Source organism: Osmerus eperlanus, chromosome 6 (genome assembly GCF_963692335.1).
Source record: "Osmerus eperlanus chromosome 6, fOsmEpe2.1, whole genome shotgun sequence".
In the NCBI taxonomy this organism is placed as follows: Eukaryota; Metazoa; Chordata; class Actinopteri; order Osmeriformes; family Osmeridae; genus Osmerus; species Osmerus eperlanus.
In genome coordinates, this window is record NC_085023.1 from 14,194,828 (window position 1) to 14,221,486 (window position 26,659).

Below are 26,659 nucleotides of genomic sequence, written 5' to 3' on the forward strand. Positions count from 1 at the left end.
TAGATTCGAGTTGTTTCATGAGTCTGATGTGATTGAAGAAGAGAGAGATTAGAGAGTGATAGAAGAGTAGAGAGAGTGAAGGAGGCATCAATATTAATCTTGGAGTATTGCTGCAGGAGAGTCCTGCAGACTGAGTATTGCTGCAGGTTCTTATGGGAACACTACTTGTCATAGTACAAGGGACTTGTTTTTTACCAATAAAGTATACCTTAAGAGAGGATGACTAACATAACAGGGTGTTTCAGTAATACATGACCATGATGAGTTACATGTAGCCTACCTATGCTAGTGTGTGGGGTGTGATACTGTACACATGACATTGTATTAAAGAAAGCTGTAATGCAGTAGTAAAGGTCTTTCATTTTCTTTTGTATTTTTCTCTGACAGATAGTTCTCCCTCTGATGGAACAACATAATTACATTCAGTCATATAATATGACATTGGTCCTCACTTCACATAATGCCAACTGTGACACATTGCTATATTAAATTAGTCAGTGTACGTAATTATGCTTGTCTTTGGGGTTAAGTGTTGCTTGAGGTGATGCGGTGTCTCTGCCAGCAGTGGAACTTGTTCTTTGCAAAACGTGATTGTTTATCAGTAGTTTTGTCTGTTGACCTGGATAAAAGCTCTACTCTATGAATCACATTTCTAATATTCAACTATTTATATTCCATTCTGTCATGGTATATCATGGTCTGCTTTATTCTATGTCCAACCTGTCTTCATCACTGTCTTTGATGTGTTTATAGGGAGCAACATGGACCAGTCCAGCATGGGAGGCGGTGCCATCGCTAAGATACATCGCTACCCGAAAACCATTCCAGTGCAGCTGGGAGGGAGAGACCAGCGCAGGCCCCTCAGCCAGCTTCCAGCCAGGGTAAATATTCATAACATGGCCACTTAGTGGCCCTGGCTAATGCTAATATGGTGCTTAGAGGCCGGGCCAGCTAATGCTAATCTGCTGTTGAGAGCCCAGCCAAGCACAGATGCTTGCCTCTCTCCTCGCCCTGCTCTGCTGTTCCAGAGGAGAGCTCCTCATAATTCCCTCTACCCACTCTGTTTATCCTCTGTAGATTCCCCTTTGTGGCTTCCCTCATTGCTTTCTCTCTCTGTGCTGTTTTGAATGGCCCCCTCTGTTGTTTGTTTAGCGTGACATAGCCCAGGGGCGCCACACACTGTGAAATTATTCCCCAAACTCGGCAGGCTTCCTACTCTACAAGTCAGCCGTGCATGAAACCCAGCATTTTCAAACGATTTGGGAGATAGGAGAGGCCAGGGCTGAGCAATTTCCTCCCGATCGGTTTCTGCGTTGTCTGAGACAAGATCAGGTTGCAACAAGAATTGGAACCTAGTCTACCGGATCTCTGTATCAAACCCCACTGGATCGATCAGCAAAGAGCACAGTTGCTGGGTATAGTTACTGTACAGTACATGTATGTCATAATCCTAAACTGCATGTATTTTAGGTTTTGACCAACGTCAGCTAAAAGAACATTGAGCTATTGTACATTGTAAAAGTCCCTTGAGACCGGAACTGCAGGTGAATCTGCCTCAGCTTGCCTGCAGTACCACAGTGTAAAGGTTCTGTGTTCTGGACTAATGTTTGTGGTTCTGGGGTTGCCTCAGGGAGGGAAACCCTACACGAACACTTGGCTCGCAAAGAGAGGAAACCGAAATTTGGGATCCCCCATTGCAAAGCCAGGAGAGCTCTGCAGAGGGGTGGATGAGGTGTCTTAGTACACCCTGAATATTTAAACCAGCCCGGCTTACCTAGATTGATCCCTTACAGAATTCTGGCATGGATTAGTTTTTCCTGGCTCAAGGAAATCCTACACCTTAGGGGGACAGGGGAATCCTATCACGTTAGACTCTCAAGTCCTGTACAGCCTCTCCAAAAGAAGAGAAACACGGCTCAGGAAGAACCCTTTAAACTCTCCTCGAAGGAAGAGTCAATCTCGGATAAGATGGGGAATCGTGAAGGTAAAACAACACACTGTCCCAAGCCACTCAAAGCATTCAAGCTGGAAGTGTCCTTTACACATCCTCCCTTAACACAATAGCCCACTGCTCTGATAACTGAGAAGATAGTTCTACATCGAATATTCCGTTCACTCCATTTTATGAGTGTTGGACATAATTGAATCCAAAGAACACCTACAGCTGACGCTGTGTTCTTACTTTTATTGCCCAGGAGTCAGCTGTTAGTCCTATAGATTTTCCCTAATGTGCTTAATAAGGGTACAGATCTTTTCCAAGATGCTACTAGACTCTCCTTCCATGTAGTCCCGACATGGCAGGTTGCTGTTCTTTCAAAAAGAACAGAGAAAATGAAAAACGATGAGTCAGGACCAACTTTTGGATGATAGCCTGACGTGAACTTCCCATCTCTTCCCTCTACAGACACACAGTGAGTAGCGGCAGACAAACATGCCTGAATTTACTGTAGCAGAACCCTGTTGGTCAAAACCTTGGTAGGATTACTCCAGTAGGAGGAACCATATTGTATTTGTTTGTATTCTTCATTATTATTCTAGTAACCCATTTGGATATAGTATCAAATGAATGGCCGTGTCCGGAAGGCTGACATTTTGTCCAGATAAACAGCTCTGTAAAAAGTTAGACCACTGCACCTTTTTCTTTCAGAAGAGAAGGGTTCCTCACTCAAAAGTTTCCTTCTCAACGTTTTTCATCATTTTGAATGACTAACCCTACCAAAAATGTTTTGGATTTTTAAATGAAGAACCCCTTTAGTTTCTGGGCTACACGGAATAGGTGAGACTATTTTCTAAGTACAAAGGTTCCAGGGGCACAGTACTGCGACCCTAGGAACATCGGTATCACAGAAGCAGGGAGCATATCAATTCCGACATAAGATTTAAGCTTCAGGGGGAAAACCGCATCGACCAAATTTGCTTACCTGGTGATTAATAAAGAGTAATTATCTATATCTTGTTGAAGTTGGGGATACACTTCAGATGCATTATGTTACCCTAGCTATAGAGTACATTTACAATAGGTTTCTAGTCGACTAATTGCTACAAACAACATGCCGTGGTTTTTTTATTTTTTATTTTTTGAGTCACCAGCCACCACTGTTACATATACCGAAAGAATGCGTAATAAGGTAGAATACATGAATAGATAATAATGAACTTGCTGATCTATTGATTGTGATTACCATCATAAATCCCTTTTCTTCCACAAGGCTTTGTGGATTTAACTGCTTTAATTTTCTAGACCTCGGTACACTACTTGCCTTTCTGTTGCTCAGACTTTTCTTTCTATCTGTCAGTATGTTTGACATTCAACATTGTCCAAATGACAGAATGAAACATAGACATTTATCTAAACTGTGATTTTCTATCAGGAAGCTTTCTTTCCTAACCCTGTCAACAGCTTTATTCTTGGACACCCTCTGAGAGTCTGTGCCTGGAAGGCATGGAGCTCTTTGTTAAGGTGTGTTTTTTTGTGTGTGTGTCACACATTTTTTGATAGCCCTGTCACAATACATCCAAAGTCTCAAGTCTCTGTTTCCCATGGTCCTCCACAACTTGAACCCAAGGTGAAGAGAAGGTGGGGGGCCCGGTGAAAGGAATGTCAATCAGCTCTGAAATTTGCAGACAATCGTCTAAAATGTTGCTTTCACTCTAAAATAAAATAAATTCCAATCCACAAAACTGTTCAAGCTGTTGATTTGTAACTAATATTGTGCTGATGTGGGACATTTTGGTAACTTTCAATATAAGCATGAGTGTTTAATTCACTGTCATGGACACTTGTCAACTGAGGCAAGGTTTGAAGCTGTGAATTTGGTTGGTTGAAACATCAGTCAGGTCAGAGGTTACACACTATCAACCACCACTGAGAACCTACTTCCTGTATGCCAATGTCCAGTCCTGTCAATTCAAATGTCCTGTCCTGGATGTGTGTCATTGTGGGTCTGGCTGAAACACGGACCCTCCTGTCCCCTGACCCCTCCTGTGGCATCTGTCTGTTCCAGAGTCACCCTGCGTCACTGCAGATGCTCGTCGAAGCGGAAGGCAAACAGCTGGTCCTGGTACTGGAGAAGAATGAGTAAGTCCTCTTCCGCATCACTTCCTGCTAGCTGCCACAGCCATGGGCTCCACACACAGAGATGGACATTTGTCAGATCAGGAGGGCAGGAAGCAACCATATTCTCTCAAGTATAGTATTGCCCACTCAAATCGGAGAGCTATACAACTGCTACGTATCCTGGACTCTGTTTAGAGACATGAAGAGACATGCTGTGTCGCTATGGCCGAGCATAGACCTCAGTCTGTAATGTAAGGTTTCTACAAGACAAAGTCATATCACTGTGTGGACTGGAACCAATAGGGAGGAGGCCCTTGGGATCAACACAGTGCTCTGATTTCAACGCTCTCTTTATAAATAGACATAATGAACCTGGCCGTACCTGCCTCCTGATTGCTGATATGGTTCTACTCACATTTGTCCCCAACTGCCGGTAAAACATTGCTCAGGTCATTGAGTGCAGCGTTCCCCTTACCACCACCCTCAACTGCACCCTCACCCCCCCCCCCCCTCCCCCCCATTCAGGGAATACTTCCCATTTCTCACACTCAACTTTCTCAAGTCTCCCTCTGATGTTTTCCAAGAAGAAAAAAAAGTTGCTCCGACTTCAACTCCCTCCCTCCATTCCATCTAGCACCGCCCCCGCCCCCACTCCGACCCCCGGTGACCCCAGCATCAGCTGTGACAGATTGGTCAGCCCTGCGCCGGGCCCGGCTGGCTGCCAGTCCCTTCCGCTCTGCCCCCCTCGGGCTCCAGATGTGTCCGCTGATATGAGTCCCTGTGCCGGCTGAGAACAGGTGGTCAGTGACCCCTCCATGGGGAGATCAGTAGCCTTGACTGTCTTCCCCAGACCAATGCTTCTCTCATGGCCCGAGCTGAGGAGAGGAGGAGATGCTGACCTCATTACAGATGAGTAGGCTGGTGGGGTCATGGCTCATCCTTATTTTATAGACACACTACCAGAGCAGATTCTGTGTAAATTCTCAACAGAATATTTTTTTTTTTAATTTACAGGATTTGGTTGCAAATTGTCCCATAGGTGCCGTAGTTTTATCTGTTCATTGGTTCTATTTGTGGACCCTTGTAAAGTGAAATGTGCCTTTGGTTCTTGACGTAAGGCGAGGTAGTAAATGATGGTACGGTACTGAAGAAATCAGTATGTCAGGGGTTGATAACTGCCCTCACACAGAACCCTGGCGAGAGTCTGAGTGGAGCAGGTATGGCTCAGCTATCTGAGGGGCTTGTAGTGCTGGTTCGCTCTCCATGGGCCCTGTTTGTTTAACTGGCTCAAAGGAAGAGAAGAGTTAGTAAATTGTATTTTGAGGACCTAAGGGTTCAGTTAGAAGAGGCATCATGTGCCGAGTTATGGAAGGTTTACTGTAAGTGTTGGTCTTTTACTGGATTCTGCTGAGTCCATAAGGTTTCCTCATTTGGCGAAGCTCCAGAGAAGTTCTGGTGTGGAGCCAGTGAGAAATGATGTAGGGCTTGCCAATGTAAACGGACTACCAGATCTAATTAATAAACCAATATGTTTGCTAGCAGCCTTCTGGCGTCGGCCCAGTACTCTATCCTGAAGCACAGTGCAGAGACGCTCAAGGCCTGGGGACAAGAGAGCAGCAGGGAGTGTGTGTCTGTGTGTGCGTGCGTACGTGCGTGCGTGCGCGGTTGTGTGTACCGTGTCCATGTGCGTCTGCAGTTGCGTGTATTCCTGTGCACGTGTCTGTTGGGCGTGTACTTAATGTATGTACCTTGAAAACACTTTGTAGTTCAGTGCTGTATCTCTGTAGTTTGACCCCCCTCTGCCCTCCGTTTGGTACGTACTCTCACAGCTTCCCGGTTGAACACACCCAATTGCTCAAAAAGCAAACGTCAGTTTTGTTTGGGGGAAATGTTTGACCCAAAAAAGGTTGTTTCGCAGTTGGACCAGAATGTTCTGTCTGCTGGGCTGCTTCTGGCGCTCTCCTTCTCTCTCTCTCTCTCGCTCTCGCTCTCGCTCTCTCTCTCTCTCTCTCTCTCTCTCTCTCTCTCTCTCTCTCTCTCTCTCTCTCTCTCTCTCTCTCTCTCTCTCTCTCTCTCTCTCTCTCTCTCTCTCTCTCTCTCTCTCTCTCTCTCTCTCTTCTCTCTCTCTCTCTCTCTCTCTCTCTCTCTCTCTCTCTCTCTCTCTCTCTCTCTCTCTCTCTCTCTCTCTCTCTCTCTCTCTCTCTCTCTCTCTCTCTCTCTCTCTCTCTCAGCCTCTACCTGAGCAGATACAGTCTCCGAAGTAGAGTTGAAAGCTTGAGGCCTGATTATTGGAGTCCTTGTCTAATTTCTCAAGTATTTTTTCCCCTGTGTGTGTGTGTGTGTGTGTGTGTGTGTGTGTTTATGTGTGTGTGTGCCTGTTTCTGTTTATAATGTCTGAGTGGAGGGCCTCTCCTCTCTCTTCCATTTTCCAGGACTTGTTGCTCCTCAGCTGTACCTGTCTCAGAATACAGCTCTGATTATTCAGAAAACAGACGAATAGTACAAGTAGTCTCCTTTCAGCTCAGAAAGATGAGCTGTTAGGAAAAGGTTACAGAGCACACGTCTGAATTCTTGAGCTATGTTGCACATTGTCGACTGCATCCTCTACTGACACAAGATGTTTTACTGTAGCATGTTGGACCACTCTTTGTCCATATTGTTTGGTCTGTCTCCAATGAGGCCCCATGTTGCCTTCACACATGACTACCTTTCGTGTTCGAGATGTCAGTCATTGCACATATGGAAAAAAAGAAAGGAAAAGATTTTCCTAGGTCTCTGTAACAGCGACTGTGTGACATGATATTTAATGCTTGTTGCACATGCGGCTGGTTTGACGTGTATGTGTGTGTGTGTGCATGTGTGTGACAGAATGGTCTCTTTAAAGCATTGTAGTGATCCATAGCTTGTGAACCTGCCTGTAATGACCAATGATCGTCTTATGGGACATGACCACATTTACAGTAATCAAAGACTGCGACAGCACTATACAAAGGAAAAATTGTGCAATGTGTGTGTGTGTGTCTTTGTGTCTGTACATGTGATTCTCTGTATGCATAGGCGATTTGTTTGTGTTCATTTGTGGAAATGTGTATGTGACTTCATGTGTGTGCATTTGGAGTTAATACATGTAATCAGCGCGGCCTTCAGGATTTCAGCTTGAATCAATACATTGAAAACCATTTTGCCATTCATGTCATTAATGCAAAACATTTGAGAACATGATTTGGTGATCAGTTGTTCTACCTCTTGTCATATTCTAGACTGGAGATGTTGACAGATTACCCATACAGCTTTGCACAATACTTCCCCATGATGACATTTCCTTTCATTCTTTTCTCTCAGGAAGGACTGGAGGAAAGGGCTATTCAGGAACACAAGGCCACCATTAAACAACATCATTATGGTCTGTCACAAACATGCCCATAGCAACATCCTCCTCAGCACTCTTTTCTGTTTATGCTGTGTCGAATCAGTGAAGGGAACTGACAAAGACATGCCCCACCACCCACACCTGATGGTCCCTTGCGGTGCACATCATTAGCCACAAAGCTCATTCACAATAGGTGGACAAAGAGCCAGAAAGAGAGAGAGAGACCTCATTTTCCAAGCTATTTAATTAGATATGTCAAGTCTTGAAGACGTCGACCTGTCTTTCAGCCACACGCTGGTCCTGCAGAGAAGAATGAGCTGTTAGCTTGTTGGCCTGTCAGCTCGGAAGCCTAATGGGGCTTTTTAAAGAGCTCCCTTGCAGCGCAGACTAAACACATCGTAGCGCTGGGTTTCTAGACAGACTAAACACATTGCAGCCACCTACTGACCTTGCTGGGGATCGCAAACTGGTTAATTACAATTCAGGCTCGCCGGACATCAGCATCAGCTCCAGCTTCTCTCTTTCTCTACCTCTTTGTTTCTGTCTATATAATAAGCTATAGAATAAGTATAAAAGAATATAGCAGAGCATAGTATAAGATAGTATGGTGAGAAATAAATCAAGCGTGTATGTGTACAGTATGTATGTTTTCTCATGTATAGTAAGAGGGAGCAGCTTGTCTCTATGAGAACCACACCCCTCCTTCTCCACAGGCCACCTTTGTCCTGATTACAACCACCAAAGGGGGATTTGGCCCAGAATTCTCCCCCTGCTGCAAACACAATGTGCCCTCCACCTCAACGCCAAATCTCCATGGTCCATTGCTTGTGGTGCCAAGGCCTAATGCCCTAAGCCTGTCACGACCAACCTGCCAGGCCTTGCCAGGTTAAATTGTACACATCTCTGCAGAGGTTTGGAGACAGTTTTTAAGCGTGCATTTCCCCGTTTAAAAATTGTGAAGAGCAGTTATGGGGAGTTGCATTGGCCATTAGGAGTAATGAACATTTGTGGTCTTTACACATATGTTGGTCAAACTAAGTCTAAATCATGCTTAGTACAGGCGGTTTTACTGTTAGTATTGTGAAACCTTTACATGGCTGGATCTTCTGCCAGGGTCTGAGGTCGTGACACATTACTCTTGGCAGTGGAGTCTTGTCTGTGAGAGTGGACTGTAGGGGAGAGTGTCAGTGACTACCCCCTACAGCTAAACCAGTGATATTTTCCATTACACCATGAAAATGATTGGATTTTTCATATTGCAAATCAGCAGCAGGTTAAATGATTGTTCAGTGAAACCATTAGAGGAAGACCTTTCCTTCTATTGGTCTTTAATTAAGATCCCGATGGGTGGCGTGAGAGACTGAGAGAGCTCTTGGGAAGACTCAAGCCCCTCTAGGAAACAGAGAGACGGAGGGAGGAGAGAGGAGAGGTGCTGCGCAGGGAGATCAGAGGAGTGCTACTTTAGCCTGTGAGGGCCTCGAACCAAGCCCCAGGGGTCTCCATCTCTCCCTGTCTTCCTGCTGTTCACTGCTACATTTTTTAATACTCTCACTGTCTCTCTCTTTCTCTTTTCCTCTATTTTTCCTCTCTCTCTCTCTCTCTCTCTCTCTCTTTCTCTCTCTCTCTCTGTCTCGTACACATTCTCTCTCTGTCTCTGTGTCTCTCTCTCCCCCCCCCTCTCTGTCTCTGAGGTAGCTGTGAAGTTAAGAGAGTTTGTTGAGCAGTGGAACTTGTCAGAGACCCCTGGCAACTCCTGCATCACTGCTGGCTCCTCCTGCAAGTTTAGTCTTGGGGTTATTCTTAGCCTGGCGATAATGTTGTCGGACCACTTAGCCAAAATGTGTTGTGTTTGTGCCTAGGTGTGTGTGTGTGTTTTTTTCTCCTTCGTCATTTAAGCAGGAGAACATTGGGTGGGATGCCGCCCAATTCTCACTGCTTTTAACCTTACATATATGGGTCACCTGTCAAGGGTGTTAGCTAGCGGAACGGCGAGGTCCCGCACGCATCAGCACTTTTCTGCTACGTTCTTTAACGCATTACAGAGAGTAAGTGCTTTCAAATGAGAACACAGGGGTGATGCATGCCCAGCCTCGCCCATTTCACAGAGTAAGACATGCTCTGAATATCCCCCTGCTAGACACATTGAGATAAACTACAACCGTGCACTAGGCGAGAGGGAAAAATATGGTAAGTTAGAAGGGGTCATGTATTTTCCATACTGTGGACTGTGGATGTTAATGATGCATAATGCATCTATTTATCTGGGGCGACGTTTCTCTGGATCAGTGGAAACGGGAGATCTCCGGAGCACGACTGAATGCATTCTTCTCCTTTACTCTGCAGATCTCCGGGGATGATAGAAGCACAGTGTGTATGCATCATGTGTACATTTGCACGCATTTGTCTCAGAGACAATGCACCCGTAGTACTATGGGATTATATTACATTTCCCTGCACACTAGACACATCTATCCTTTTCCCCATCTTGGATCTATGATATCCACATTTTCACCAGAACACGCTATTCTCACGGTCCCTCATGCCATCAATATCACAGACAAAAAATGTTTTAACCGCAGTGAAGAAGGATATCGCTTTATATGGGAGTCCCATACATCAGTTGTTTTCTAGGATTATAAAACTGGAACTTCAGCCGCCCCAAAGCTATGAGGTCAGACTGTCCCCTCGCTGAGCTCAAAGTCTGACTGCTCCTCCTGCTCCACAGTGCCACTGATCTCAATCTCATATGGATAATCCAGACCAATCACTCACTTAACAATCAGATGATCCAGGCGATGGATAGATTAGGGGGATTACACGCTACTGGCCTGGAGGTGAAAACTCAACAAGGCAAAGATAGCAGTAGTTCACGACATGGCGGTGGGGATGAATCTAGTGTGATAAGCGTCCATCCACAGCTCCAATATGTTATTCTTTGTGGCCTCGATTTACGTGCACACACAATCACATACACACACACGCACCCACTGCCCCCAACACAGCCACACACCGCACGCACACACGCAACAGGGATAGGAAGCACACATTTAGAATCTGTGAGACATGCAAAGGAGAACGCCGCAGAGAGAGGAAATGCATCCGAGGTCTGACGGAGGCGATATCCTGAGTGAGCCTGACAACACAGTGGTCAGACAATCAGCTGAAGGAACCAGTGAGCAAACACACCGACAGAACCAGTGGGAAAACCTTGCCCAGGAAGCAGATGAGGTTGCGCAGGATTAGTTTAGTAAGCGACAGTTTTAGCGATAAGGCATTCAATTATGAAAGGATGTCGCTATTTAAACAAGCCGAGACAGATTACCACAGTTGTTATCCATTATCTGAATAATGGACGCCTTTTGGATATGTAGGTTGTCACAGATGTTACCGTTTTCAACTGGTTCCCCTCCCCACGCACCTAATGTTCACCCAATAATCTATGTCCCTTAACCTATGACCTTTGAACGTTTTGTGACCCCACTGGTACCTCCTGTATGAGGTGATAGTAGCCTGCAAACTGCACAGTGGTCAAGTAAAACAGGCAAGGGTTAGCAATTGTACAAGCCCCACAGAATTGAAAACTAAAAGGCTGACAAGTTTTTCAATCAGTCCTTAGTGTGTCTTCACCCGTATCCAGTCCTTAATCGATGCCGTGGTCTCTGCCTGCCCAAGCCTCTCTCGGCTCTGCAGACTCCTTGCTCTGAAGGAACACGGCGCAGTCACCCAATCCTTTGTTTAAGTGATACATCATTGCAGAGTGAAAGACACAACCTCCGCCATGTTACCAGGGTAATGGGGTGTGGAATGACAGATTGGGTGCCATTATCTTTCTGGGGGATCAACGCTAACTCCGTACAAATAGAAAGGAGTGGACCTAATGATGTGAGACATTTTGAAGAGAAGAGCCATGGCACTTTGTGGGGATTGGGACACGAGGAGCAACAAGGGGAACAGTGACAGCTAAGGAAACATGCCGTTTTATGAGTTGCTGCTAAAGCAGCATGTCAGTGCCTCTTTTACCGGTCTTTTGTACTGTACCTCCCACTTTCAGAAAAAAAAAGAAAAGGAAAGAACACAAGAAAGAAAGAGAGGGGAAAAAGAAGAAAGAAAGCATGGAAGGAAGGAAGGTAGGAAGGAAGAACAAGGGAGAGAATATTTTGAATATTACAGCGTTTAATTGTGTATTCTCCCTCTAGACAAAAGAAGTCTGACTGAACAATGAAAATGCCTTAGGGAATAACTTCTGATTAATTGGAGAGATATGAACCCTCTGACAATAACATTTATGGATTTGTTTACTCTTTTCTATGAATAATGAGAGGTCTTTTTCCTTGAAGATCCCTAGTCCCTCATTAGTTCCGGTGAATGTGAATATAGAAGATACTTAAGCTTCTCTGAGGAGTGGGCAGTGCATACACTACCTGGAGTTATTACCACAGTTTCTCCTTGGTGTTAAAAAGTGCCTACCTACCTATTAGGGGAATGGGGTGACTCCGTATGTGTGAGTTTGAAACACCATTCCAGGTTTATGGTTTTTAATGCGCTAACATAAAAACTGTCACATGGTGTTAGGTCAATTGCAAACTACAGTTGATTCGTCACTTCAGAAAATAGAGAGCTGTTCAAAAAGGAATGAAGCAGAATACCAAAGTAGAAAACTTTGGTCCAAAGAAGCCCTCTGTGTAGTCTTGACTTCATGTACTATTAATCGTATAATATCTAAAAGGATCACCACTGTCAACTGGCCAGCTGTTACCTTTAAAGAGTATGAGATCATGTTCATTGTACAGTGAAATGGGAAAATATGCCCGATGAGGGAATTGTTTAATGGTGTTACATATTCCGGATGTGTAGGCCAACAGCAATGAAATGGCTGATTCTTATAAAACTGGAGTGTACCTCTGGATCTCAGGGTCAGGGTTGTCATGTGACTTCAGGTCCAGGGCAAGCACGAGCAGAATTCTGGTGATAAATCTCTTCTGTACAATGATTTGTTTCACACCAAATCCATGGCTGTTTAAAGTATTAAAACAAAGATGTTTCAATGCACAGTAATTCTTTTTTCTGTATTCCTGCTTCCTCTTTAGAATAGAGTGTGTTACTCTAAAGACATTTCCCTGCTTCTATGGAGAACATAAAAACATTTTCTATCAAGAATTCAATATATAACAAATTACAGCCGAAGGACAAACATGGAGGGAGAGAGAGAGAGAAAGACAAAAAGAGAAAGAGACCTTAGATGCAGAATGAAAACTTTGGGCGAGAGGGGCTCTTGCGCAGAATGAAGACTCACAGGTATTGTGAATGAGGGAGAGAAAAAGACAGAGACTTTGTGGTTGCAAAGTAAGAAGGCAGAGAGGGGAGAGGAGATGTGTGTAGAAGTTCCATTCAGTGTGTTGACCACTTTAAACTTCTCCACATAAATGTGAGCTTTGCTTATGCTTCAGAGAGCTGTCTTCCTTCATCATTATCATGTCTCTGGAGGTCACCACTTAAGCTTGTAGGCTGGCCTTCCATTTAACACTAGAGAGGGTACAATTTCTGGGGAAATTGTAGGGTGTGCTTGCTTGCGTCGGTTGCACAGGGGTCCGTTTTTGAATGACATTTTTAAAACTGATATTTCTGTATATTTTATATAAAAATGCATACTTATTATTTATAAAGATTACATAGATTCAAAAGCATTTTTTTTTTTGCTGCTCATTTACAACTGAAAATACGAGTGAAGTGTAGAATGAAATAGATCTTCTCATTTCCCCTGCAAAAGGCATCCTCATCGTTGAATCAAAACGAATAAATTTGGCAGACCGGTGTAAAAATTGACCTAATCTCTATGACGTAAACGTCCTTTTAAGTTTTTCCCTTCTCATGATATATTAAGGCATTTAGCCTACTCATTGCATTAATTAATTAATAAAGAACCCCCTTTGAAGATTATTCTACGACGTTACCCGGCAGTAGAAGATGGAATCGCGATTCAAACAGTACCATCTGCTAACTGAAAATATGCCCCCCAAAACGTAAATAAGCTTGACATTTATTTAGTGGAAAATCGCTCATTCATAAAAAGCTCACTGGTAGCGATCATTGTCAGTAACAACGCAAAATGCGATATAGCCCTGTGTGGAGAAGCTGCCCCGGTAAATTCTACTACTACAGTACAGTATTAGACTACTGCTGTGTTCGTCTTGGTAGCGATTGCGTTGGTTGAATTGGATTTAACGTTCCGTTGTACGGTTTAGGCTGAAATTAATTATTTTCATGAACAGATTGACAAAGTTTAGGCTGTGGCAATGAAGTTCAGGTTAGTAGTCAGATAGTTTCACCTATTGAAAGACTTTTGATTTAAGTAAGGGGAGTGCCGAACATGTTCTGTCGCCGTTTGACTTCCTAAACAGCTGTGTAAGTTAGATGTTTTTGTCGTGTGTCTCGCGTAGGCTACAGCGTTGCAATGAGCAACACTGGTTTGAAACCACAGGTAATGATAATTTCACCAACAAATCGTTTACTTGTAATGTCATAATAAATCCTACAAAGAAAATGTATTTGTGAGGAATGTTTATTTTAACGATTGAAAACAGATGCATCATAGACCACTGTGGTATGTGTTGCCCGGGCAACAGAGGCTAATGTCATGCTAATGCTTCAGTGAAATAGTAGACTACCGTTTCCGAAAGTAGATGTGGGCCTACTTCCTTAATAATATCAGCTAATATTGTACATTACATTTCATAATTGTGTTTCACATCACAAAGTAAAATGAGTAAATAGTTATCACCCTGGTCTCTTTGCTTGTGGCGTTTCTGCAGCTGCCTTGCAGTAAAGCTATAGTTAGCCTAGCTATCCCCCAAGTTAACAGATGCGAAACGAATGTTCTGCTACAGGTAGTCACGCGTGTTTTCGTGACGTCAGTGACGTAGTGACGTTAGTAACGTCAGTGACTGTGGCTAGCAAATTAGCCACCGTTAGCTTCACTTTTCGCCACAAAAACGCAATTTCTACTTAAACCATGCAACGGAACGTAAATAAAAATACAACCAACGCAATCGCTAACAAGACGAACCTTTTAACACCGCCGTTGTGTATGTAGTCCAAATATTGACTCATCCTTAGGGGGGCGAAAATAAACAATAACTAGAAACGGCTGTTCCTGCGAAACAGCAGTGAGAATGCTGAAAACCTGAATGGGGATAGCTGACCATGCTAAAAAAGCTGAAAATAGTGAAAATTTAGTAGAAAGTTATAAGCTGAAGCTTCAAAGCAACCGAAAGGTATTTTTGAAAGGGGCTGGAGCAGCATTCCAACAATGATTTGAAAGGATTTACCATTACTTTTAAAGGGAGAACAATTTGCACAAAAACCTTAATATTTTAAAAAGTATAAAAGTGAGAAATGAGAAAATACCCGCAAGCTGAAATGAATTTCAAAAATGTGTGAGTCACACAAAAGAGGCAGTGTGGAAGCTGAACTGCATCATCTTAACAAAGCTAAGAGCTAAAATAGCCTACAATGTGGGAGAAGCTGAAAGCTGAACTGTTAAACAGAAGAAGTAGGCTAGCTAGTCGTAACAAGATTATTATCGTTTTAACAGCTGAAATTATAGTTGGGATAGTAATAGCAGTAGCAGATGTAGCCTACCATTGAGTGCGTTTACTCGGCTTTCTTAGTAGGATTCAATGTGTTGATGGAATGAAACATACAGCAGTAGGGCCGATACAGGAAGACACGGCGACACTTTGTTGCAGAAGGATGATGGTGCAAGTTTTGTCCGTGGAGCATACAACGATTAATAAAAAAGAATCATGTAGACGCGTTTATTGAGTAATCGCATAACTAATTACACATGTAAACGGAGTAATCGTATTATTGGCATAAACCGACAATTGCTAGTAATCGTGTTTCTCATGGTCAAGTAAACGTACCAATCACCTGTGTGAGAGACTGAGTGGTGCGTGTCTGTCGTTACGGTGATGGTGCAGCTATGATTGCTAACGCGCTGAGGGCAGAGAATAAGAGAAATGTAGCTAGAATCCACACCTCAAACAAGATAACCTAGACGCAAAACTGTACGTCCAATCCAAAATATAAGGATATTTTCCGAGACCCAAGACTCTGCCGAAACCAGAGATATTCTTTATATGTCTGTGCAGTCAGAAATACGACTCTACCTGCAGTTTCAAAAACGTGTTCCTTTTGCTTTCCTGGTGCTTGTTTGTTTGGTTGCCACGGTGATGGCGCAGCTGTGATAGCTAACGAGCTAGGCAGAGAGAAAAACGAACATTTACCTAGCATCCACACCTCAAACAAGTTGACCTAGACGCAAAACTATACGTCCAATCCAAAATATAAGGATATTTTCCGAGACCCAAGACTCTGCCGAAACCAGAGATGTCCTTTATATGTCTGTGCGGTCAGAAATACGACTCTATCGGCAGTTTCAAAATCTTGTTCCTTCTTGCTTTCTCTGACTGATTTTACTCACCTCTCCATTGAAGTTAGTGAGAGAATTTGAAAGGCTGCTCTCGCTTCAAGGCTCATAGCTGAAAATCTGTAAATGTGAGCTCTTTAGTAGTTACATTGGCTGAAAGAGGACAATTTTTCCTACATTTTAAGGTATAACTTGTTTCTGTAAGTTAAACTATATGAACGTTAGAGGAATTTGTTTGACAAATTAGTTGAATATCAGAAAAAGAGCAGCAAGCAGAGTGTGCCACTCTGCTTGCTGCAGAAGGAGCAAACATTTTAATGTATTTCAAACTGTCATAATTCAAAATTGGCTGAACATTTGAAAAAGCTGAATCATTTGGGAATAGCTGAATGTCTTGTGAACATTTTAAAGGTTGAATGGTGTCTCTAGCTGAAAGTAAGCTGAAGTAGTTACGTTTGAAAGAGGAGGAAGCTTTTTAATGATTTGAAAGGATTTACCATTACTTTTAATAGGAGAATAATTTGCACAAAAACCTTAATGTCTTAAAAAGTATAAAAGTGAGAAATACCAAAAGTCATAGCCATCATCTCCTGAAGGAGCTGAACGTTTTGATACAAAAGTTGTAGGAATCGGTTAAAGTATGCAGAACGAGTTAAAGGCCAAAAAACGGCGGAAGAACTGAGAAGTTGAAAAGCAATAGTGAGAATGCTTAACAGCATTCTCACAATAAATAAATAAATATATATGTGAGAGAACAAAGGTTGTGCACACCCAAATATGTAGCCTACATCGTTTTGTTTATAGAGCCAATGCCGACCAAAGTGCTGTACAAAATCATCAAATAGGGCAATTCACACAACCTCTTTGAGATCTTCTTTCTCCCACCCTTTTGGTAATGTGCACGATATGATTTGCCACAGTACATTTTAAGAAGACATGTCAAAGATGACCTGTGGATAGTATGTTCAGGCTGGTCAATGGAAATTAAATTGGTTTGAATCGGATATATATATGCGGTGACACTCGTGTTCTCTTGAATCCCAGATAGCGCCCCCACGCCCAACCCCGTTCCTCCCTCCCTCATGTGTGTATGTTTGCTCTCCTTGCCAACACCACAGCTACTCAACTCCTGTGCCTGCCTGTGATTCGCTGCTGATGGGAAGACCCAGTATTTCTTCCACTCGGGAGTTGTTTTTTTGTCTCTCTCCATTGGTTTGACTCATCTGAGACTGCAGTGCTGTTGGGATGCATGTGCCGCATAGAGTACTGCTGACAGGACTGTTTTCTAAGACTGGAAACAGAGAATATGCTCTGTCCCCTGCCTTCAAGGATACCAGGTTGACGAATATAAAAAATATATATATATTGGTCAGACCCCACAAACAAGTGATCTGGTGATATGTTAATATTTAGTTTCTTTAAGGCTGAAACCTTGGCGTGTTGAAGTTGGATGAAAAAAAAATGAAAGTGAAGATTAATTTATGCATTAATTAACAGTGACTCAAGTCTTTAGTCTTTAGACTTCTGTAGATACCTTTTTTACACTGATAACTTATCATAGCTAGATAGGACTGACTAATGATCAGTAGGTTGTCACTGGATTCTGTCATCAGAGTCCTTCTGAGGCTTCCCCCAGTGTTTGTGATGAGAGTCCATTATTTCTTCAGCTCAGTGAGAATCTTCTGCCCCCCTCCTTCTGTGAGCTCACTGCAGAGCCTCAGATAGAAGCATGCCTAAGCCGGGGGGGCATGGAGCTGTATGTAAATCAATTTTTGAAAGCAACGGCGTGTGGAAATAGAATTATGGCTGTCAGCCACAGACCTTTCTATGGCTCTCTCTTTCGCTCACTCCTCTACACGTCTGTGAAGGCAAGAGACTTTGTTCAATGAAATTACTCAGATTACAAAGAGCACTGAATTGCACTCAAATCGCTCAATGCTCCAGGGGGTTCTCGTAATAGTGAATTATTACGAGTTGTGGCTTCATGTGTATTAAAATGCTGCACTTTCCTCACATTTACATGGAAGCAGAGTGGAAGCAGTCTACAGGAATGTGTACAATGTTTTTACAATATGCTACTTTTTCAAATTGCTTTACCTTTTTATCAGAAATCCAGTTAGAGACCTATCGAGTTCCACTTAAAGATATTGTCCTCTGCTCTGGAGACTCTGGAATCATCCTGTTTTGGTTTGCGTTCAGTCTGTGTTTGACTCGTCCCAATTATGGAAGCAAACAGCAAGCACTTAAGATGATCATAGAAAAATATAAAATGTACCTTATTAAAAAAGTGTTACATTGTTTGGTTGATTATGCCGCAGATCCTATTTATACATTAGGAGGTCTCTGCTGTGGTCTGCTAAACCTGATAAAGTATTATTGACAATAATGTACAAAACACAGGACTAGGTTCGAATATGAATCGCTGGAAAGATGTCGCCAGTGGCAGGGTGTTGGAACACCACAGGAAGATAGATTGTTGTTTAGACCTCCCTTAGATTCCACTTAAATGGTCTCATTCATCACAATTAACCTGTGTGTCTATTAAGGAAGTGCTAATTAAATGTTTGTCCATGCTTAATGAAACACAGCCCACTCAAGGCCTATGAAATCAATGTTCATTGATTTCAATTGTTATGAATATGTGTATTAAGCCAGTGAGTGGTACATGTGGCAGAAATAACAATTGTCTTTGTTTATCCCTGTTACACAATATAATACCTTGGAGTGAAGGCGCTTACAACAGTGAATTAACAATATCGAGTGTAAGCGATATCTCTTCTTGTTTGTGATAACGTTAGAGACTGTAAACTGCAAAAGGCTACTACAAATGAGCGAATCACTGCTTTGCATCTTGACAGGTATATTTCTTTGTATGTCACATTGGACAGTATGGAATATAGAGTGCTAAAGGAGTGTTGGAAAGGTTAGGGGCCGTGCTGTTAAAGCCTTTTATTCCTTGCTAACGTCAATGACGGTTATCAAACCTGACAGCCAAACTGCAGACTTGACTTGTGTGGCCTTGTGTGGCATGTGTCAGGGCATGGCATAAATACTCCCGAATCCTTCGATAAATACGTAAATCTCTCGGTTTTTCTCTCTTAAACCAAAGGTGTTTCATGGTCTTCCCATCCAATCTTTGACTAACCACTGTAGAAACCATACATCTCTCTACTTGGAAAAAAATAAAAATACATCTCTACAGCTGAGCCTTTGGGATTCACGCTGAGTTTGTGCAGGGGGATTCTGGTGACTGTCACACCGATTCCTACGGGACGAGATCAAAGGCTTTGGAAAGTAGACACTTTGAAGTGATCTGCCATCTAAATGTCATTTGATTGGCTACTGGTTCCACTTGACAAAAAGATGGCCACTGGTGGGTACTCATTACCGGGGAGTGGGCATAATCAAATTTAGGCGTTTTACAATGTCCAGAAAAAAACCCTCCACCCTCGCTCTCTTTCTTCTGTCAGAGATCTGTTTGCTTTGTGATCATATTCAAGCCTGGGGTCTAACCATCATATTATGCAGGATCTAACCCCAACAACAACAACATCAGACATATCATGATTGATTCTGTTTTCTGAAGAGCACATTGCATGTGGTCATTCCACTAAAGAAGCCAAGACTCAGATCAGATATTCCATGACTATGCATGCTATTTGCCTTTCTCATGATGTTTTGGACTCGGGAAGGCCCAGAACCCCAGAGAGCTGTAGGTGTGTGGCCAAGAGGGAGATGCAGAGAGGCAGCATGCACACTCAGCTGTAGAGAGCCTTTGTTCCATCATCTGTCTTTACCAGAGAGTTGATTACGGGATGATTTCATCATGTTCAATCTACAGCCAACCTCCTAATGCATGTAATGGCACCTTGACATGAGTTATTCATCTTAAGCCAGCTTCCTGCCCTGAAATGATCTTTTTAGCCTTTGCAGGGAACTAGCATTAGCAAACACAAATCCTATCTGGACTACAAACATATCCTCTTATGCCATGTCAGGCAAATATCAGCTTTTGGACTTGTCTATCGTGCTCTCTGAAGGCCTTCAATGTAATATGGATTGTCTTCCTGCTACATAACATTAACTTCCCAGCTTTTGCTTGGTGGTGAGTTTGTAATGGCGACACAGGCATAGCCGTAAAAGACGGCCAGTAGTTAAGTCATATGGGAGCAATGACAGCAGAAATGGATCTGTTGGTCAGTTCAGTTTTCGGAGGCATATACCATCCATAGATGCTGAATTTGTGTATGTCTTTACTGTGTAATCCTTCCTCAGCTAATCCTGGATATTGGTGAGAACAGGCAGCGTAGGATGGATAGCATGGTGGGATGTCTCCTGCTGTGACTTGGATGCACACGGCCTCCCATTTCTTCAATCTCGCTGAGTGATCCATCCCAAATCCTCTCCAGCCATCCCACTCTAACGTGTGTTTTGATTGAATTAATGACATTTTTAAATATCATCCTTGCTGGTAAATGGGTCATCGCTTTGGGGGGGGGGGGGGGGTTGTTTTTCTCAACCCAGCCTGTTCTGGGACTGCACAGTGGATTGGTTGCTTTTAAAAAAAAGCTGTGTGTCTTTTAGATGTCTCTCCTGAGAGCTTCGACATATTAGCCTGCTCCATGTGGATACATGTCTGAAAGCACTGTAGTTAGGAGGGCATTTTGTCTTTCATCGGCTTTCTTTCACACACACACACACTATCCTCGATTTTGTTCTCGGACCATCCCCTTAGATGTCACTTTGACGGTTCAGCTGTTGAGACGCACACACACGCATGCACACACACACATGCACACGTCGACACGAACACACACACATTGGAATAATTGCCTTAGCAGGGGTATGTCATTCATGGACACAGGGCATTGTTAATTCACTTCCACTACTCCCTGTGTACCGTCTTTGTTGTGCCATTTTCTTCAACATGAATCATTCCAGAGGCCTGTCAAGGAATACAGAACGCCTGAGAAGAATAATTTTTTTTAGTTCCAGACTATTATAAAACAGAGTAGGCAATTCTCTTCATTTTGGGTCTGAAAATAACCCTTTTCAGATGTCCCTGTTTCTTTTGTTTGTTTTTTGTCTGTTTTGCAGGGGTCTGTTCGCAAGCCATTACACTGAGACACATTACCTGGAGGACGGGAGTGCAGTCATCACAGCCCACAACGTTACGGTAGGCAGGGGAACAAGTGCACCTGATATTCATACTTGAGTTGACGTGGTTCTCAGCATGTCATAACGGATGATTCAGTAAGAACGTCAGCTATCAACGGATGTTTTCAGAATCATATGCCTAGAAGAATAGGACCGGTATCTGGAACGGTGGCATGACAAACAGACAGGCTGGTATTTGTCGATGGTGTAGACTGACGGGTGGTGAATTAGATCATTCTGTTCTCATCAAGATAATAGAATTGGAATCCATCTGATTTTTTTTGGAGCAGGTTATGACACAAGTCTATGATATTATCTTGAATTTACAATGGATGGATTTATTTTACAAAATGTCTTGTGCAAGTGCATGCTGGAGACAGTCACCTAATGTATAGACAGGTGTAATAAATGGATCAAAATGGGTGTTCCTTCTAAGTTTCCTTTCACCTCAGTTCTCTCAGAGTTCAGTTGAGCGCATGCAGCACCTTTCTTTTCCTTACTTTCTGACAGAAACTGAATGAACCAAAGTGGAACATTTGGAGCTAGGTGTTTTCCCCTCACTAGCTTGTCTCATACCTTTTTTGTCAGCTCATTTGGGAGACATGCCAGATGTTTTGCCTTGCTATGGAAACTACATTACTCTCTGTACCTGCTCATCTGCCCTGTGCAGAAGAAGAGGAGAGGTCATCCTACAGTATTGTCATTAGTAATGCTAATTATAAGATGCCCTGATCTTGCAAAAATGTATATTATTATTATTTAAAAGTATTTTTGCCACATGCAGAGCAGGCTATAGTACTGCATGTCAGAGTGATGGACTTTCAAAAGTCAGGTACGATAGAAGATGCTGAAGTTGTGTTATGGTGACAGGACTCCTGTCTGAATCTGCTGATATTTATCTTTCCTTAGATGTATAAATAGTGCAAAGTTGACCTTGTAGAAGCCTATCCTTTCCGTATGGAAGGATCCATTCCCAGAAGTAAACCATGTCTTTATAGACTCTGGGTCAACATACAGAACACTTGAATTATTGCCCAAAAACAGCAGCACTGTGTCATGAAAGAAAGATGAGTTGGTGGTATTAATATAGATGCTATACACAGAACGTTTGCTGAACCCCTGTGTTCATATTTAATGTCACGCTAAAGGCCATTAGCTGGTGACTCAGCAAGAGCCAGTGGTGTACAAACCTTACACAAACACTTTCCTTTGCAGAGTTGAACCCAAGTCTTTTTCCAAGATAAAAAACTTAGCTGAGCTTCCTCTGTAAAAGTCTGTAAAGAGCCAGCCTGAGGTATTTCCTCTCATAGTGCAGTATTGACAGAAAGTATATTTGGGACTGAGGAATGGTTGGCTGGTTGCTAAATGATAGTTGATCTTGGAGGGTTTGGTTCAGACTTGAAAGAACACAGTTAGCCATAAAATGTCTGTTTTCTCTCAAAACCAGACACTTCCTTCGCCCCCTCGTCCAGACAGACAGTCATTACAGTGTGTCTGTCTCTAGAAACCTAAATGACCTTTTATTCTCTATCTCTCCTCATGTCCATTGTAGACCATAAATTTAAAAAAACAACTATACATGTGTCCAGAATTTAGTTTCACAGTCTGATTAACTATATTTTTTCCCCAGAGGAATTGCTACTACCACGGGCAGGTGCAGGACCACCCCTACTCTGATGTCACCATCAGCACCTGCTCCGGCCTCCGGTGAGTCAGACAACAGGGGCAGTCTTCTCGCAGCCTGGGACCACGTGTTTAAGTGTCCACAGGCATCTCCGGGAGCGGATTGCATTTCTTTAACATGACCTGCAGTGCTTTTACCTACAGCCCTTCACAGCTGGTCAGACGCACAGTCCCTGGAGAGAGAGGGGGTTGCATCCTCTTCTCTTGCTATGCATCCAGTAATTATCCTCTCTTCTCCTCCACTCTCCCATAGGCATCTATCTGTAACTAATGGCCACCTGGAAACTATAAAAGATCCCGATGGAGTGAGTGCATCAACAAAAAGCTTGTTGATGTACAGTCATCTCCTGCTTAATTGCCCTTAAAACCGGAGCTGCATTATAGCTGGAGAAAATGTTTTGCATGCCTTAAAAGCTTTTAACGAGGCCATAAAAGCTAATGACCAGGAACATTTGGCTGTTATAAATTTGTGATAAAACATTGACCTGGAATAGTAAATACCCCCAAGAAATGATTTTGCTGAAAAAGTCAACAAACTGGAGTTTTGATGAAAGTCTTAAAGCATTCCATTTTACTAAGGTGATCATCTCATTTTAAGGGCTCTCCTATTAAATGGATGTTTGAGGAGAAATAGTCATTTAGCCTTATTGCAAAGACAATGTGAAGTTGTGGCCATCACTCTCAGACTGTTTGGCCATTTCACACTACTACTACTCGAGTCACACTGAAGGTGAACTCACATTTAAAACTCAGTTTTCCTGAAATCATCAGTTCCATTCAGTAAATGTATGTGGCAGACTTGGGGAAACAATTGTACTGTCTTCCTGAAACAGTGTCCCTTACCTTCCTAGGGGCTTAATTGCACTTGAAAACAAAACCTATATCCTGGAACCAGCATTTGAGCCTGACAATGGTACCCACCTCATCTACCGAGGAGAAGACCTCAAGCTGTCCCCTGGAACCTGTGGACATGGCTTCAACTTGTCTTCTGACACCCTTGACAACCAGTTGAGGAGCCCATTTCAGTCATTCAGCACCAGGGTAAGGCAACAGGTTGAGTTTTTCACCCTGTCTGTCACCCTCATGAAACAGGACAGTAGTATTGGTCTAAATATTGATTGATGTGGATTGATAAGGATGGGCCTGGGCCTGGAACCTCTAAACTGTTGATGGTTGGACATGGGAATATTAGTGTCTCATCCTGTGGTACAGGTCTGGTCTTGGCCCTAGTCTCTCACCCTGCCTTCAGACATCTATCACAGTGCCACAGGACAAGCTGTGCCACTGGCTTCCATGTAGCAGGTGTTCACGTCCATCTGCCACTGTTGTACCTACTTCCATCGAGCCATCCAGAATAACAGCCTTAGCCTCTGATTAAACACTCACATCGAGTGACCTGCATCCAGGGCTTTCAAAGTTCACTATAAAAGAACCAGGGGCAACCTAAATGGAGAGGAGATTGGAAAGAATAGTGTCTGGAGCTTACATGAATCAGGCCCTGTTTATGTAATGCCGCAACATAATTTTGTGTTTATGGCAGAGTAATACCAAACAACAGGTGATAGTGTGACAGATCTTTTGTAATGATTCATACTAAACATTTCGGTAACACTTTATAATAAGTCAACGCTTTTTGGCATTTACAAAGTGTTAACTAATAGTTAGCTAATTCTTTATAAAACATTTTGAAACATTAACAATACATTATTAAATAGTTAATAATCTTATTATTAAACACTATGTTGATCATTAATAAACACTGTTAAATATTATGGATTTTATTCATAATACAATTCATAAGGTGTTTGATAACTGCATTATCATACTTTATAGACAGCTTGTTAATATAGTTGCAAACCAGTAGTTTAAAAGGTGTTAGTGGTACATGAGCTGCTATAGAAAGCATTAGCAAATGGTGAACAAACCATTTACATTACCTTTACAAAGCATGAGTAAATAACTAACAACATATTTACTTATGTCTTTAATTAATGTACGCCAAGTCGAATACATTATGTACACTAATACTTAGCAGATATCTTAACAACTATTTTACAAAGACTTACTAATGATGCAACTTCTGATTAGTAATGCAAGTTATAAAGCATTTACTAATTGTTAGTTAAGGCTTTTGCGTGACCTAATCTAAAGTGTGAACTAAAAATACATATTTTTTAACAGTGTTTATTAATGATCAACATAGTGTTTAATAATTATTATCTTATTAATTATTAGCTTATTAACTATTTAATAATGTATTGTTAATGTTTCAAAATGTTTTATAAAGGATTAACTAACTATTAGTTAACACTTTGTAAATGCCAAAAAGCGTTGACTTATTATAAAGTGTTACCAACATTTCTATCAATGTTTTACAACAAGCCTTTTTTTCTGCAAGAAACTATGTGTGTGTGTGTGTGTGTGTGTGTGTGTGTGTGTGTGTGTGTGTGTGTGTGTGTGTGTGTTGTTTACCAGGCAGGATATGACAGTCAGCCCATGAAAATAATGGCGGGTTAAATTGAGGATGTCAGTTTCCCCGGAGTGCAAACTTTGTTTAAATGGACACTTTTCGTATTTCTTTATCTATTTCCATGATTATTTGTCTCCTTCCCAGAATCCATCATAACCTATTTGTCCACTTTCTGTCTATCTCTCTGTCTCTCTTTGCACCACAGCACAAAAGACATGCTCAGAAGGCCACGAAGTACGTGGAGCTGATGATTGTTGCTGACAACAGAGAGGTACGCCCTCCATGTTTATGCGTACACATGGTGTTCCATTCTTCACTGATAGAGATTACCACAGTGGAACCAGACAGACAAAGGAAGAAAAGAAGAAGAAAACAGGCCTGACTGGAGGGAAAAAACGAAGCTCCCCGAGGACTTGTAGAATTAGGTCAGTGTGCAACAGCCAATGTGGTCCAGGGCTTCACAGGAAGTTCTGAACTATTCCCCAGTGCCCCAGACAGGAAACAGGAAACCGTGTGTGGATACAGAAGTGGTCTGCCAAGGAGAAAACAGGCTCGCTTTGGGATTTCCTCCCAGCTGCCCCTCTGTCCTCGGCTTGAGAGGAAGTGGTCAGGTCTACCACCCAGACCGCAGTATCGAGGCCCGTGGGAGACGGTGTTGTCAGAGACCTTGGGTGTGAATTCAGGTTTAAGCTCAGTGGGGTAAAGATGGAAAGGCTGTCTCATCACGGAACGGGTGTCTGCCAGGAACCCTGGCTCCCTGTTGGCTCGATGATGGTTCCTCTCCCACATGGAGATGACCCTCATTCCAGATGGATCTCAGCTTGACAACCTGTCTGGCATACTGTGCTACACATGTCAGAACAACATCACAGTCCACTACAGGAGGCTGTCAGCACAGGAGATTGCGGTTCTCTTTTTTCAATCCTTCAATCGAATCTCTTTTGGAAACTTTGTACCACCTTATTATAAACAACAACATACCAAGTGAAGCACGGGGTTGACTTGAAGGTTGCTTGTGACTTCTGTTGACCCAACATTAGTGACACAAATGTTGTCTGTGTTCAGTTTCAGAAGCAGGGGAAGGACGTGGAGAGAGTGAAACAGAGACTGGCCGAGATAGCCAATTACGTGGATAAGGTACGATCCTCACCCCTGCTACACACAGCAGTGATAAATCACACGTTTAAAATAGAAGAACGGCCGACGGGGGAGATGAATGTGATTCCTGTGTGATATATTAATGTCAGTCTCTCACAACTGCTTTGTCTCGAAAGTCTTATTTTAGGGCTCCAGATGGATGCTGTATAAATAGACAGTTGTCACAGGCTAAAGGGTAATGGGGTAGAAATGGAATCGTTTCCACATCAAACGATGTGTCTCTCTCCTTCTTGTGACCTTACGGTCTTATTCGTCCCCCAAGTCCCCCATCCACCAGTCCCCTAGCCCCCCGTACCCTCTCCAGTTCCCATGTGCCCCACTTCCCCCATATGAAGA

General features: G+C 42.8%; 1 protein-coding gene across 1 annotated transcript in view; it reads left to right on the top strand.

Annotated features, from left to right (window-relative positions):
- The window catches only part of LOC134022304 (disintegrin and metalloproteinase domain-containing protein 12-like), a 58,766-nt gene that overhangs the window by 7,333 nt on the left and 24,774 nt on the right, over positions 1-26,659 (top strand). The window contains exons 2-8 of the mRNA XM_062463732.1: positions 754-881; positions 4,005-4,078; positions 20,953-21,031; positions 22,643-22,719; positions 23,547-23,736; positions 25,371-25,436; positions 26,231-26,302. Coding sequence (XP_062319716.1) covers positions 754-881; positions 4,005-4,078; positions 20,953-21,031; positions 22,643-22,719; positions 23,547-23,736; positions 25,371-25,436; positions 26,231-26,302 — 686 coding nt within the window. The remainder of the gene's footprint in view (positions 1-753; positions 882-4,004; positions 4,079-20,952; positions 21,032-22,642; positions 22,720-23,546; positions 23,737-25,370; positions 25,437-26,230; positions 26,303-26,659) is intronic.